At 39.8% G+C, this 16,183-nt stretch overlaps 1 protein-coding gene across 2 annotated transcripts in view; it reads right to left on the reverse strand.

Annotated features, from left to right (window-relative positions):
* The window catches only part of MYOCD (myocardin), a 90,243-nt gene that overhangs the window by 53,736 nt on the left and 20,324 nt on the right, over positions 1–16,183 (reverse strand). For both annotated transcript variants that reach the window (XM_032617846.1, XM_032617848.1), the window contains exon 2: positions 1,464–1,529. In XM_032617846.1, the coding sequence (XP_032473737.1) occupies positions 1,464–1,529 (66 nt within the window). The remainder of the gene's footprint in view (positions 1–1,463; positions 1,530–16,183) is intronic.

Below are 16,183 nucleotides of genomic sequence, written 5' to 3' on the forward strand. Positions count from 1 at the left end.
AACTTTAAATCAGCTGTGAACGGCTTGAGGGGATGCAAAGGTACCAGGCCTCTCTACTCCAATTGCCTTTCCAGAATTAAGGGAAAGAAACACCCGTGAAGGAACAGATTATTTTAATCCCACTGAAACTGATGTGCTCATCTTCTATTTGAGGGCACGTGGCAGAGACACTGAGAGGATCCTGGTGGATCTACACTTGTCTACACTCCATTCTTAGGGAATCGTTCTTCCAGACGCGGTTAAACAAATTCGATTCTATGTGTCTTCTACAGGATTCTGAAAAAGACTGGCCTGCTCACATCGGAGTGCGAACGTATTTACCTGTCTTGAAGTCTGCAGACTCTTGGTCTTTCCTGGGTTTTAGCACCTGCCCTGCTGGGCTGACTGAGATGAAACAGGCCACACAGACTTGTACCTTTGGTTTCTCTTCCTAACTGTACATTTTATTGAAGCAGCCTTTCAACTGCAAGGTGAGATCTTTCTTCTGTGCTTTAGCAAACCTCTATAAAAGTTGTTCTGCCATAAGGTCACCTGCTGTTTATTCTTTGTAGGGCTTAGCCATGAACAAAGAACTTCACCTGAATTACCAAAGGAAAGGGGCTTAAATATTCTTAGTTCTGTTCTGGTTCTGAAGCACGGACAACACTTAAATTGTTTGGACCTTGGATCACAGGGCACCAAGGTTACTACCTGCAGGACATTCAATCAAGGGGCACATGCTTGCTTGTTGCATGCTTGACCCTGAAGCCACAGTCATGACAAGGACCTGGATTTCCGCAGGAGTCATTACGGATACTGACTTTTAAATTTTGCTGGGGTGAGAAGTTAGAAAGTGTCACCTAAAGGAGCTTACATGGTGATTCCATTTCTCCAGTACTTTTCCTGTTTCTATAGCTAACCAAAAGTTAGCTTCCATTGCTAAACTGGCAGGAAATTTCAAACGTATCTTCTAAAAGATATGATAATCCTTCTTCTTTGACCCAAATGATGGCCAGTAATTCAATGTTATACCATTTTCACTAGAGTGGTATTACCGCTCATTATTCCAGAAAGGAAGCACTGGACAATATTCAATTACTTGTGGACTCAGGTACCCAAACAGAAGTGAAACCGAGGAGGTGAGAAAAAGATGATGTGATTGATGCTTCCGGAAAGAAGAGTGATTAGATCCAATTCTAAAAGTAGGAGAGAGGGATGGATGCCCATAGAATTGTGTTTGTCCTGTAAACAAACCACCGCATTAGAATTTTAGGTACAACCTATATGATTAAAGGGAAGCCCTTACAGGTGAGTAGCATTTGGGGCTAAGCCTCCAAGGTCTGGGATTCCTGCTGATACAGAGTCTGTGAGGATCTGGGGAGACTGATCCATGGAATTAGACTATGACCTCTGAGGTGCTTTCCAGCTCTCAAGCTGCATGGTCCCATGGTACAGATCAGTCAATAAGAGATGCAGCTACTCACGTGGTATGATGCCTTGGTTAGCCAGCTGTTCTTGGGTCCTTCTCTGTTGAAGCCGTAACTGTAAAACTTAGAAAAGCAAGTGTTAGTTTGTGAGTTGGGCCAAGACCGATTGCAGTCACTTCTATTTGCCTTGTACTTTTTTTTTTTTTTTGCATCACTCTTCTTGCATTATTTCTAGAACAGTTCTGAAAGTCTGCGTGAAGGACACTTGCGTGTTTGTTGTAGACGTGGAGAAGGAAGGATGAGAGAAGCTGAGGGGGTTGCAGGGTTTTGCAGTAAGTGGGTAACAGCCAGAGACTAGAAGACTTGTCTCCTCTGTGAAGTGAATGTTACTTTCAAAGCACCATGCTCTGTCTTCCCCTGCTATACCACCTGGGAGGTGAATACCATCAAACACTGCTGGGAACTCGGCCATGATTTCAAAAGAGGAGACGGAGTAAAGGAAGCTTGGCCTCTCCAGTCTCACCTGGGTTCAAATCCCATCTCTAGCCCCTTCCTATGTGGGTAACTCTGGGCAAGTTGTTCAACGTCTCTGACCCTCAGAGTGTTTTCATTTGTAACTGGGAGCAATGCCTGCCTTACAGGATTGTTATATAGTTTGATTAAACTGTATATGCAGAGTGCTTAGCAGGGTGTCTGGCACCTAAGTCATCTATAAATGGTAGTATTCTGAGAGTTTAGAATCCCATCAGAGAAGGGCTATTGGAGTCATGCTTTACTTAGAAATATTAAAACATTGTAATCTGTCCAAACTATAAATTATAAAACTTTGTTACTATCCCTAGCATATTATTTATGATTTTCTCATTCTCTTCACCCCTTTCCTCCTAAAAAAATACCCATCATCTTTGGACATTTACAATTTCTCAGGGAGATTCTGAGTTCGCCATCTTGGTTCCCGGGTTTAAGTTGCTCAGGATAAGAACAGAAAGAGCAGAAATTTTCAAGGAGAGGGATTGGTTTAATCACCTTATAATGAAAAGAGAGAATAAGCATTGCTTTTATGAAGATGAAATTAGAATGGAGAGAAGAGAAGCAAAGATGAAAAGGATATATGGGCTGATGTTCAAGTTTATTTAGTATTTCAGAGTGAGGCTTCAGAGCAAATGCAGTCATAAGATACACTGAGAGAGTAAGGGAGAAAGACAATTTTAAAAAGTGTTGCTGTGGGTTTTGAAATTAGCTTCTCACCAAACTTCTCTGGGAGAGACCAATGTTGCTGAAACACTTTTAATTACTTTTGGTGGCTAGACTGTGCTTCACTGAATAGCCTCATATGACTCCATCTTAGGACTGGACAACAAAGAGGACTAAATTATTTTACTTTGTGGATAAATGAAAACAACACGAGTGTTTATTATTCAAGCCCTCCTTCAGACCAACCCTCTTACTGATAAAAACCATAAACTCTGAACATAATGTGAAAAATAACTACGTGAGGATTCTGAATAGTGACAAAATCAGGCAGACTGTAGGGAGGAGTTGAAACTTGGAGAGGTGACTTACATGCGCAGGTGAGTTTCTCATTTTGGGGTGGGAGGCTTTGCCTTGAGGGTGGCCTGTAGTCATGGAGTGGCAAGTCATAGGTAGTTAAAACTCCAATAGAAAACCTGCTCATCTTTCTGGCCAGAGGAATCAGGAAAAGGTGCCCAGACAACCAAGGCTGCCCACCAGGGCATCAGGGGGGAAATCAGCAAGGGAGGGAGCTGGAGAAGGAAGGGGTTCCCTAATTCCATGTGTGAATCTCTGCAAGTTTCAGGTTGATCCACTAATGATGTCTCCATGGGGCAGATTCAAAGCAGCAAAGCAAAGGTTTAAAATTAAACTGGAATTTGAACATCTGTGCACACAGGCAAGAGAGAGCTTAAAGTGGGACTCTACCTGGGTTAACTGTGTGCTAAAACAAAAACATCAGCATTCTCCTGAGGACCGTAGGAGTCTATGTATAAGATTCACAATGTCCAGGATGCAATGCACAATTACTCTACACACAAAGAATTAGGAAAATGTGACCCACTCTAAATGGAAAAGACAATAATAAGATGCTAACCTTGAGATGACCCAGATGTTGGAATTAACAGACAAGGCCTTTACCTATTTTCAACTATGCTCAATGAAGTAAAAGAAAACATACTTGAAATGAATGTAAGGACAGGAAGTCTCACCAAGAAAACAGAACACATAAAAAGGAGTCAAATGGAAATACAAAACTTAACAGTAGAATATCTGAAATAAAAAAATCACCAAAAGGCCTGAAAAGAGAATGAATATTAGAGTAATTAATCGGTATACTTGAACACAGAGCAAACTGAAGAAGAGAGAGGGAAATGATGGAAAAAGTGGACAGAGCCTCTGGTACCTGTGCCACAATATCAAAAAGTCTAATATCAGCTAATTAGAGTCCTAGAGAGAGAGCAGAAAAATAAATAATTGCCCAAACTCCCTAAATTCGGTGAAAAACAGAAATTTACAGATTCAGAAAGTTCAACAAGCCCCAAACCAGATATAGTCACAGAAAACCACACTTTGATACATCATAATCCAATGGCTGAAAACCAAAGAGAAGGAGAAAATCTTGAAAGTAGCCAGGAAAAACAACACATTACATAAAGGGAAACATTGATTTAAATAATCACAGACTTCTCAGCAGAAATCATGGAGTCCAGAAAATAAAACAAAATGAAAACAAACCTGAAACTGTCAACTCAGAATAGAAAATATCCTCTAGGAATGAAGGTGAAATAAAGATATGTTCAGGTAAAAGTGAAACAGGATAATTTGTTGCCAGCAGACTTTACTACAATAAGGAAGTAAATTCCTTATTACTTACTACTATGCTTAAGGAAATTCTTCAGGCTGAAGGGGAATGATAGCAGAAGGAAACCTGGATATTCAAGAATGATGAAAGCATATCAGAAATGGTAACTAGCTGGGTAAATTTTAAAGATTTTTTTTCTTCTTAAGTTTAAGAAATATATATGTCATATATGTGTGTGTGTGTGTATAAAACTGTTTAGAGAAAAGTCATATCATTGTCTGGTGATGTCCTTAAGGCATGTAGACGTAATACAGGTAACAATTATAACATCAAGGGCCCTTTGTGACAGCAAAGGCTATAGGTAGACTTTAGGTAGACACTGTAGGTAGACTACGAAAGGTTAATTATGTATATTCTCATCCTTAGAGCAACTAAAAAAAGATGCCAAGAGGTATAATTTAAAAGAATAAATAGATTAAAATGGAATGTTAAAAAATATTCAAATAATCTAAAACAAGGCAAGAAATGGGGAAAATAGAAACAAAAAGTAGAGGGACAAACAGAAAATGAGTACTAAAGTGGTAATCAATAATTACATTAAATATTAATGGGTTAAACACTCAAAAGCCAGATTATCAGGAGGGATTTTTAAAAAAGCAATATTCAATTATATGCTGTCTACAAGAGACACACTTTATACATAAAGACTCAGATTGGTTAAAAACAGATGGAAAAGAGATACACCATACAAACAGTAATCTTAAGAAGGTGGAATGGCTGTATCAGTTAATATATACTTCAAGTCAAAGAGTATTAACAGAGATAAAGAAGGGACATTTCATAATTATAAAAAAGACAATTCATCAGGAAGACCTAGCAATTATAAATGGATAGGCATCTAATAAGAGCTTCAAATTACAGGAAGCAAAAACTGACAGAATTAAAGGGATAGACAATTTCAAACTCATGGTAGATTTTTAAGATCCCTCTCAACACTTGGTAGAACTAGATAAAAAATGACTAATGACATAGAGGATGTGAACAACGATATCAACCATCTTGATTTAATTTATATTTACAGAGCTCTACACCCACTAACTACAGAATAAACATCCTTCTCAAGTGCACATAGCACATTCATCAAGATATACTAGACCATAAAACAAGTCTCAATAAACTTAAGAAAAACTGAACTCATATAAAGTATTTCTCTGATCACACTGGAATTAATTAGAAATGGGAACCAATGTGCTAGTTAGGAAAATACCAGGTGATAACTTCTAAATAATTCATAGGCCAAAAAATAAATCACGAGGGAAATTACAGATATTTTGAACCGAATGATAATGACTATACAACATACTACAATTTATGGGATGCAGATAAAGCAATGCTTAGAGGGGAACTTAGAGTCTTAAGTGCTTCTGTTAGATTAGGAGAAAGAGTTAAATAATCAATGACCTAAGTTTCTACCTTAGTGAGCTAAAAAAGAAGTATACTCAAAGTAAGGAGAAGGAAGAGAAATAAAGATCAGAGCAGAAATCTTCAAAACAGAAAGCAGACAAGTACCAGAGAAAATTAACAAGCCAAAGGCTGGTTCTTTGCCAAGACAACAAAACTGACAAAGCCTCACCAGACTGACAAAAAAAAAAAAAAAAAAGAGAGAGAGACAGAAAGGATAAATTTTACCAGTATCAGGAATTACCACCCTAGACACTCGACATTAGAAAGGATAACAGGAAAATATCATTAACAAATTTGTGCCAATAAACTTGACAATTTAGATAAAATTTCTTGAAAACTACAACTTACCAAAATTGATACAAGAAGAACCAGAAATCTGAATATGCTATATTTAATAAATAAATTACACTGATTACCAGAAAGTTCCCCCCTCAAAAAACCCTCCAAGCCCATACTGTTTTACTAGTAAATTCTATCAAAATATTGATTGGAATAAGTGATTTTGCAAGTTCTCCGTCAAATAACTTCCATATTCTATGTATTACACCAAAAGTAAGAATCCTCAATTATTTTGTATTTATCATAGATCTTAATCCAATAAAGGAAAGTTTAGAAAGATAACCCATTACTAGTGTCAACCATTTTGAAGTCTGCTTAAGTTCTCTAGATATAAAGCTATTTTGACTTAGACTGACTGCATTAAAGTAATAGAAGTGAATGAAAGAGAAAAATATGAAAACACTTTTGAACAAAAAAATGGAAGAATTTGGTGATATGAATGGAGAGAGAAATATATATATATATCCCCACATGTGGAATCTGACGTATGGCTTGAGGCTAGACTATAACTTTAATTTATTCCAAATAATTGGCAAACTACATATATCTCTGCCATTTATTAAAGAATTTTCCTTTGCTCACTGATTTGTAATGTTGCTTTCATCATTTATTAGAGTTCTAATATAAGCCATGATCTGTTTCTAGGTGCTAAGTTCTAATTTATACTAATTTACACTTCTTATCCTTTTCTCTCCTCTTAGCAGCAAAAGTAGTAAATGTTTTCTGTTTCAAGATGGCAGACGGAGTACACACTGATTGCTATAAATAACAGAAATGATAGTTTAAAAAACCTATACCTTCACAGGGAAAGAAAAAGGGGATTCCTCAGTGGATTGGAACCGTAAGTAATCTCTGAGACATAAAATGAATATGGAACTGACTGGATTGGAAAACTCATCCCAAGACATACACAAGTGAGTGACTGAAAGCCATGCCAAGAATCCTCCTTGCCTTGGAGCAGGAGGGAGTCTAAGGCTCAGTGTAACAGGATTGTTAATTGGGGTACCAAAGCTAGAGGTCTGCCCCTACTATGTCCTGTACCCCTCCATACACTGGATCGGGCATTGGTTATTTGGGATGAAACTGTCTCCAGGTGGGAGCGGTAAACAAGTCATCTTGGGAGACACAGTGGTGGGCTTCAGACTGTGAAGCAACATGTCTTTTCCCCACAGACTGTGCTCACCTGTGCACCAGACAGTCTAACAGGTATCCACAGGGCATACGTGAGGGTACAATCAAGAATCACCTCATCTGGGAGGAATGTCAGCACCATGAAAGAAAGGCTCCAAACTTCAACGAAACAGTGTGAACAAACGGAGCAGGTATTTCTCAGAGACAGGCAAGATAATTTTCATTAATTAAAAATAAAATAAAATGACCACTTCATATCCATTAGGATGGCTACTGTTAAAAAAAAATGGGAATTAACAAGTGTTGATGAGGATGTGACGAAATTGCACTGCTGCTGAGAACGTAGTTTAGCTACTATAGAAACCAGTATGGTGGCTCCTCAAAAAGTTAAAATAGAACTACCATATGACCCAGCAATCCCACTTCTGAGATTCACTTTCAAAAGAAGTGAAAGCAGAGACTAGAAGAGATACTTGTACACCCATGTTCACAGCAGCGTTATTCACCGTAACCAAAAGGTGGAAATAAACCCAAGTGTCCACCAGTGAATGAATGGACAAACAAAATGTTGTGTAGACAGACAGTAGGATATTACTCGGCCTTAACAAGGAAGGAGATTCTGACACATGCTACAATGTCGATGAACCTTGAGGCCATTACGCTGAGTAAAATAAACTAGTCACTAAAGGACAAATACTGCAGGATTCCACTGATATGAAGTCCCTAGAGTAGTCAAATTCATAGAGACAGAGAAAACAATGGTGATTGCCAGGGGAGGAGGGGACCAGGCCATGGGGAGTTATTGTTTTAATGAGTATTGAGTTTCAGTTTTGCAAGATGAAAAAGATCTGAAGATGGATGGTGATGATGGTTGTAAAACCACGTGAATGTATTTAATACCGCTGACTGTACACTTAAAAACGATTAAACTGTAAATTTTATGTGTGTTTTACTATAATCAGAAAAATAAAATTAAAAACGAAACCAAAGGTCAAAGTATAACTTAGTTCATTAAAATAAACACACTCAAGTGGATGGCTGAAAGAATACAGTTAAAAATAAATCAGTAAACGGGATGTCTGAGCCATTCTCTTAGAATGTAACATAGAGGGATAAAGGGTGGATAGCAAAAGCAACATGAACTCAATGTAGAAACACTGCAAGATACAGAAAGGCTTCCAGGAGAAAAAATACTCATCCCTGAACTAGAGATAACTATTATTAATATTCGATTCATGTACTTGAGGTCCTTTTTCCTATATGTTTATGTGGGATCATACGGTAAGTTTTCCTTCATTAGCTGCTCTTTTTAGTAATGTATCACAAATACATTCCTAGCCATTGAATACCCTTCAATGCATAGTATTTCATTTTCCGATTATTCCACAAGTGACTGAACGAAATGCCTGTTATTGAATAATGAGTTTGTTTCCCATATCTTACCATGTGAAACTGAAGCAGACGTTTTTTGTAGTTAATTTGGGGCCACGCCCTCAAGATATTACTTTGGGATACACTCTTAGAAGTGGAACTGTTTGCAGGCTTTTGGTCCGTAAAGCAAACAGCTCTCTTGAGGGGTTATTCCGACGTTCTTCTCACTAGCTAAGTAAAGCATGGCAGGGTTGTCCAGCACCCTTGGCTTTGCTGCTCTTATCACTTGGAAGCTGCTGTAATCCTTCTCTCCAGTGAAGCTGGTGGCCTGGTTGCCAGTTCAGTGCTCCAAGCCTACAGGGAGAGGCCAGACGGCCAAGGGCAGGATGATCTTGGCAGTGGCATTTGTCCCTGGGAGGCTTCTTCTCCAGGTTTGGCAAAGCTCTGACGCTACAGAGGTGGAGACTGAATGACCACATCCCTTTCCATGCCTGCTTCCGGCTACATGTGGGAGACCCCTGCTATTGGGGCAGAAACCGTACCACTACTGGCCTTTCCCTCTGGGCACAGCTGTCCTCAGCTATTGTCTGGCCTCCATCCCTGACTGTCTCTCTGTGCTTTACTGACCAGCACTGCCCTCCCTGCTTTCAGCCTGCTGTGGCCATTTGTGTCCCCAGAGCTCTTGGCAAACCTCCACTGCTTCACTGTAGCTAAAAATACTCTGAGCAGAGGGTTGCTTTTCAGCCCAAGCCTTCCCCCACTCCCAGTTCCAAGCACCTACAAATTACGGGTATCCATGGAGCTTCCTCTTCGCTTCCTTTGAGGCCATACGGTTATCTCTGGGAGGTGAAGGGGAGCGAGTTCTTGGCGTCTTTTCCATGTCATCCCAATGTGTTCCCTTATGGTGCTGCATTTGGGTGTCAGCCTGTCTTAGCTTTCAGAAACAAAGCAATTTTTTTTCCCTCTATTTTTGTGTTCATTTGGGCATCGTTGCCAGAATTAAGAGTCACATGTTTGCACTCAGGTTGCTCCTTTTTTTTAAAAATTAAGTTTCTTTATTAAAAAAATCAAAATCATTACAATGTTATATTTAAGGACAAAAAGAGACAATAAAACCAATGTGATATTTCCCCCGAATGTTAAAATAAAAACGTGATAATTATTGTGACCCATTACACAATAATTGTTAGGCAATATTTATATCATTCTAGAAATTTCCATAACTTGCCTAGGAACCAATAGGAAGATCTGAGAAAATATTAAGGTTAAAACAAAAAGGAATCCTCAGTACATGCTGTTCTTTACTACACAATATTTACATTAGTGATTTTTATCTAATCATAAAAATATCAGCTCTACTATATTAAATTCTCTTCAAGACTGACAAGTAGTCCAATTTGGTGTTCTTGGTACAAACACAGGTATTTATTCTAATCAACTTGCTTCTTTATTCATAAGTTCTGGGCTCTCAATTCTGATTTTCTCATCTGTCTGGGGCTTTTCTTGCCCCAGTACTACACTATTTGAATTATTCTAGATTTATGATAGATTTTCATGCCTGATAGGGAGGATCTTACGTCACCCTTCTTTTATAAATGTGTCTTGACTACCCTAGCCTGCTTTTCCCCCAAAATGAATTTCAGGATGTGAGTCGCAAGTTCCGTCATCACCCCAAGAACCTACCTCCCCAGAAGCAGGAGGAATATGTTCCTTTAGTATTCTGTAATCACAAGTGTGAACCCTACCTGGATAGGTAGCATCATCCTATTTAAGATTATTAAAGAATATATAGAAACCTCTGGGTCAAGTATAGTGCAGGACCAGGACTAGGTTCCCTGCATGCAGCTGGGGCTGAGACTGGATACCCAACCCAAGAATGGGAGCTAGAAGTACTATTCACAATAGCCAAGACATGGAAACAACCTACAAGTCCATCAGCTGATAAATGGATAAGGAAGATGTGATACATATATGGAATATTACTCAGCCATAAAAAAGAATGAAATAATGCCATTTGCAGCAACATGGATGGACCTAGAGATTATCATACCAAGTGAAGCAAGTCAGAAAGAGAAAGACAAATACCATATGATATCACTTATATGTGGAGTCTAAAATATGACACAAACGAATCCATCTACAAAAGAGAGATAGACTCCCAGACAGAGAAGAGACTTGTGGCTGCCAAGGGGGAGGTGGGTAGGGGACAGAAGGATTGGGGGTTGGGGATTAGCAGATGCAAACTATTATATATAGAATGAATTAACAACAAGGTCCTCCTGTAGAGCTCAGGGAAGTAGATTCAATATCCTGTGATAAACCATAATGGAAAAGAATCTGAAAAAGAATGTATATATATGTCTAACTGAATCACTTGCCTTTAGAGCAGAAATCAACACAACATCGTAAATCAACTATACTTCAATAAAGTAAATAAATTTAAAAAAAGGATGGGAGCTAGAATATCTCTACACACCCCTGGGTTGCAACCAGAACATGTCAGTTGCCTGTGCCCAGCAGAGGAAGCAGGGCCAGTCAGGATGGGAAGGACCAGGTACAACTGTGCACGTCTCTGAAGAGTTTCAGGTTAAAGAGGAGGGAGCTATCGGGATTGATGGACACTGTGACATTTCTCTTGTCACACAGACAACCACCTCTGCTACATGCCCAGACAGACCTTTCCTGATGCAAAAGGGAAGCAATATGATGGAGCAAGGGTGGGAATGGAAAACAGAGACTCAACTTTGATTCTACCAAGCCGCGTGACCTTGAGTAAGTCACTCTGTCTACGAGTCCTAGCCTTCTCTGTGTATAGCAACAGCGTCAATAACAAACCAGAATAACCAATTTCACAGGATTACTGGGATGGAGTTAACGAGTTAACCACTTTCGAAACTATACAAGGCTGTCAAATACCTTTCTGTTTTATACTGCTAATAGCTGCTTCGGGAGAAAGCCCAACTGCTGGGTTCTGGTTACAGAATTTGAAGAGAAGGAGCTTTAACTTGTAGTGGGAGCACTAAAGCATAAGTTTTAGAAAGTCACTGCTGTCTTTAAATACTGGCCAAGTTCAGGGCTAGCAGTTGCTGGGGGCAGGTGATGCGAATTGTAAAGGAGGGATTTGTAGGAAGAAGGGACCAGAGATACAGAGGTTATACGGTACGGAGAGTGAAGTGGGAAAGGCAGAGGACAGAAGAAGAAGTGAATGGTAGAAGCTGAATCAGTAACTCAACACAGATCAATTCTTCCATCTTCCTGTTCACTATTTCTCCCTGTCTCTCTGGCATTGGTAGAATTGAAAGTGCCAGTCTCTCGGACCGAAGTTTTATATAGATCATCTCATCGAAACCTCCCATTAATCCTGTAGTTGTATGAATTCTGATCCCTATGTTATAACTCATAAGGCCCAGAGGGTGTAAATAGCTCATCCAAGGCCATAGACTTACGAAGCAAGCACAGCGAACTTCAAACCCATGACTCTGGACTTTAAAGTTCTGCCTCATGGGTGCAAATTCTGATGGAACCATTTGGATGATAAAATGGTAACTTCTTCCATGTTAAACCTTATGTTTAATGTATTTCCTCCATTGGAAGGGTTCCTTTCAAATGAAGAATCAGGAGCCGCTAGAAAACGAGGCATGTTTTATGCTCCCTGCCTCTTTAGTAACCCACAGCTCAGCATTACTGTCTGTAGTGTTTCCATAGCAACAGTCATGTAGAGTACCATGCTCACCAACACAGGTGATGGGCTCAGTGGAGTCTCCAGTTAGGATGAGGCTCCTGAATGATCCCAGACTCTGACGGCATCACACAGAGTTGTTGCCATGGTTTTGGTGAGAAGTATTGCTTTTCTGAGGATTGCAAAACACTTTATGTTCCAACCCCATGCTTGTTCATTCCTGACAGAGTGGAAAATGCGTCTCCTTGGCTGAAATGTTCCTCTTGAGTCCAGCCCAAAGATGACATTTTTAGGAAAGTTTGAGAAGAATCCTGGGTCTGTTACTGAGTCACGATAGAGTAGAAATGGATCTTTTCTATTTAAAGAGTTTTGTGCTACTGTTTGAAAATGTCACATTGCTAGGGAACAGTGGAAATGGAAAACTTTCCATTTGCCATCAACAAAGAAAGATCATTACTGAATGTGAAACAGAGGAGTTGAAGAGAAGTTCTGTTACCTGTCTGACCAAAATAGAAGGAGGCTGATGGGAATTTGATTTAATAATATCGGTCTGCATAAGCTGGTGCCCTAAAAAGGGATCACTTATCTGGAATACAGCACATGTCATTCTAGAACCCCCTCTGCTCTTACGTAGTTGTTTCTTTAGACTGGTCCCAGAATCTCTCTGGATCTCAGTTTAATCTAAAGCAACAGAAGAGATTAGATTAGCTTAGATCAGGCTTTTCCCAATTCATCTCATATCAAGAGTCACCTGGGACCTGGAAAAGAACATTTCTTTGGGATCTTTCCTTGGAGACTACAGTCCAATAGCTTGGGTGTATATTGGAAGTATATTTTAACAAACATTCCAGGAAATTCTGAGGAAAAAAGTAGGCTTGAGAAACAGAGATAAGCAAATATATTATGCGAAGAAAATGAGACCATGTCTTTATACTGCTTTGCGCCTTGCTTTTTCACTGGTAATATACTGTCACTTTTTGTGTGGGTGTGTATATGTAGACTCTCATTTTTAATGGCCACATAGCGTTTTGTCATGTTTTACTATCTGTTTAACAAACCCCCTTTCATTGTACATTTAATTTTTTTTTCCAGAAATGATGTATCACTTTGTACTCCTACTGGGACTTTTGGAGGGTTCGCATTTCACTACACCCCTTATTAACAATGCTATTAAAGAGGAGAAAAGCTTTGCTAATTTGATAAGTAATGACGGTATCCTGTTATCTTTCTAATTAGTCAGACACATTTTCATAGATTTGTTGATTATCAGTATCTTTTCTTTTGTGCGTGGCCTTATAATACTCTTTGCAAAGTTTTCCAGTGGGATTATATTTCTTATAGGTTTGGGAGCGCTATTTATATCTGAAGCACATTAAACACAGTCATATATGTTGTAAATTTCCCCTGGTCTTTTGTTTTCCAATCAATTTTGTTCGTGATGATTTTTGGCATTTAACATTTCTATATGCAATCCTTTTAAAAACTCTGTTATGATTTGTATCTTTGGTGTATACTTAGAAAAATCTCCATCTCCAGATTACATATTCACTTAAATGTTCTTATATTTTTATGGTTTGCTTTTTCTATCTGACTTTGCAATGCACCTGGAATTAATTTTAGTATATAGTATTTAAAAAGGCTTTTCATTATTTTTTTCAAATTGTTAACTAATTATTCTAACATAATTAATTTCTAATTAAATGGATTTTAGATCTAGATTCTGTCGTATAATACTTAATATATTACTTCTATACCCTTGAATCCTTTTCTACCCTTTCTTTATCTTCTGACCTCGATACTTTGTTTTGTTGGCAGGCTGGGTTTATCCTGACTTAAATATACATTTTGTACGGTGTAGGAGTCTAATCTGAAATACCCTCAGTCCCTCCAGTTACACAACCCTTATTTAGATGATCAAAACCAAGCCCTCAGAATGATTTCTAAGTAATTACAAGGTTTCAAGATACCAAATGGTAGAAAGTAGCTTCTATTCACACCAGCGACAGAGGTGACATATCAAGTTAAGATAGTGCCATGTATTCATGGAAATGTTTATATACGACAGGTAGGAAAAGTTTTAATCTGATGAAATCTGAGTCTGAATCAGTTCTGAACGTACTGAGGATTTTAGGGAAAAGGGGAGCAGACAAAGAAGAGAAAGCAAGGATGGGATAAAGGTAAAAAGAGGAAGTAACAAAAGAAAGACAGTAGGAAAAAGGTTTCGTTTTCTTTCACTGTAAGGAGAATATTTGTGTGTGTATGAATATCCCAGTGGAAGGCTATTAGTTCATATGTATGTATTGGAAAAGAAAAGATGAGTTAAATCAAGGGTGAGTTTTCTTGCTCCAGGAAGGAAACCACAGATGGGCCTAGTGTCTTGGTACAACTATGGATTTGTAGGCTCCACCCAGATTCAATAAGCTGCCTCCCTGGGCCCAGCGTGGAGGTGATTCTAATTCTGAATGAGGTGGAGGGAGAGGAGAAGGATGGAAGGAAGGGAGGGAGGGATTTGGAAGCAGCAATTTGGGAAGTAGAATTCTTCATGGGAGCCATCTATACCGACCCAATAAGCTGGATTATCACCCATTCATTACTTGAGTTTGGGCTGTATTGACAAAGCTGGCAGGTCCAAGTGAAACCCAGATATCTTCCTCTCGGCCACTGATGGTGGAGAGTAGCTGCCTTTTCCCCCTAAATGATAACACTAGGGGTCTTGGTGTTTCCCAACTCTTCGGCAGTTGTGAATTCTTGTTTATTACTTTCTATCTAGAATACGACATTGGGCCCATGAAGTTGCATCCTACAGAGAAGTTGCTGGGATCTGTGCGCTAAGCTTTCTACTTGGTCCATCTAAGTAAACCATCACTGCGATGAGCATCATCCTTACCCATCACACCTCCCGTGTTGCCATGGAGACACTGCCTTCCTAAGACCATCATATTATTCATATTTGATTGATTTTCCTGTTCTACCCTCCCTCTACTCAACTGTTTTTTTTCCTACCAAATCCTCCATTTCTCCTAAACACATTTCTCTCAGCCCTCGCTTCGCCTGTGGTCTCTATGCAGCTCACTTGCCACCACCCTTCGGCCTCTAAGAATGGTCATATTTTCCGAAGCGGTGGTCCCCAACCTTTTCGGCACCAGGGACCGGTTTCGTGGAAGACTCTTTTTCCACGGACGGTGGGTGACGGATGGTTCAGGTGGTAATGCCAGCGCTGGGGAGCGCTGGGGAGCGATTGGCGCGACGGGGAGCGGCAGATGAAGCTTCGCTCGCTCGCTCACCCGGCCGCTCACCTCCTGCTGTGCGGCCCGGTTCCTAACAGGCCGCACACCGGTACCAGTCTGCGGGCCGGGTATTGGGACCCCTGTTCTAAAGGAACCCCAGAATGCATGGTCTAACAAGATACTGTTTCTGAATTACAAATTATTTTGTATTTAAACGTAACCAAGTCATAAACTAATTTGTTTATTTTACATTTAGTAAGTCATTTTTGTGGGAGGGAATGAATGAAAAAACACCTCAAAGAAGGTAAAATGATAAACGGAAGACATGTACTCACTAAACCAACCATAGTATTCATCATCTAGAGAATCATCTTCCTTCTAATGTTCCATAAATTCCAGTCCAACAGCTGGAGATCTGCTTTGACTACGAGGTAAGGTGAAAATCAATCCCCCAATTTTGCTGAGCGAACCCAAAGGTCTTCTTCCAACAACACTTCAAAATAATAATACAGAAAGGTCATCTCGGGCTTCCCTGGTGGCGCAGCGGTTGAGAGTCCGCCTGCCGATGCAGGGGACGCGGGTTCGTGCCCCAGTCCGGGAAGATCCCACATGCCGCGGAACGGCTAGGCCCGTGAGCCGTGGCCGCTGGGCCTGCACGTCCAGAGCCTGTGCTCCGCAACGGGAGAGGCCGTGACAGTGAGAGGCCCGCGTACCGCAAAAAAAAAAAAAAGTCATCTCTTTGGGCTCCAGC

Source organism: Phocoena sinus, chromosome 20, assembly GCF_008692025.1.
Source record: "Phocoena sinus isolate mPhoSin1 chromosome 20, mPhoSin1.pri, whole genome shotgun sequence".
Taxonomy (NCBI): domain Eukaryota; kingdom Metazoa; phylum Chordata; class Mammalia; order Artiodactyla; family Phocoenidae; genus Phocoena; species Phocoena sinus.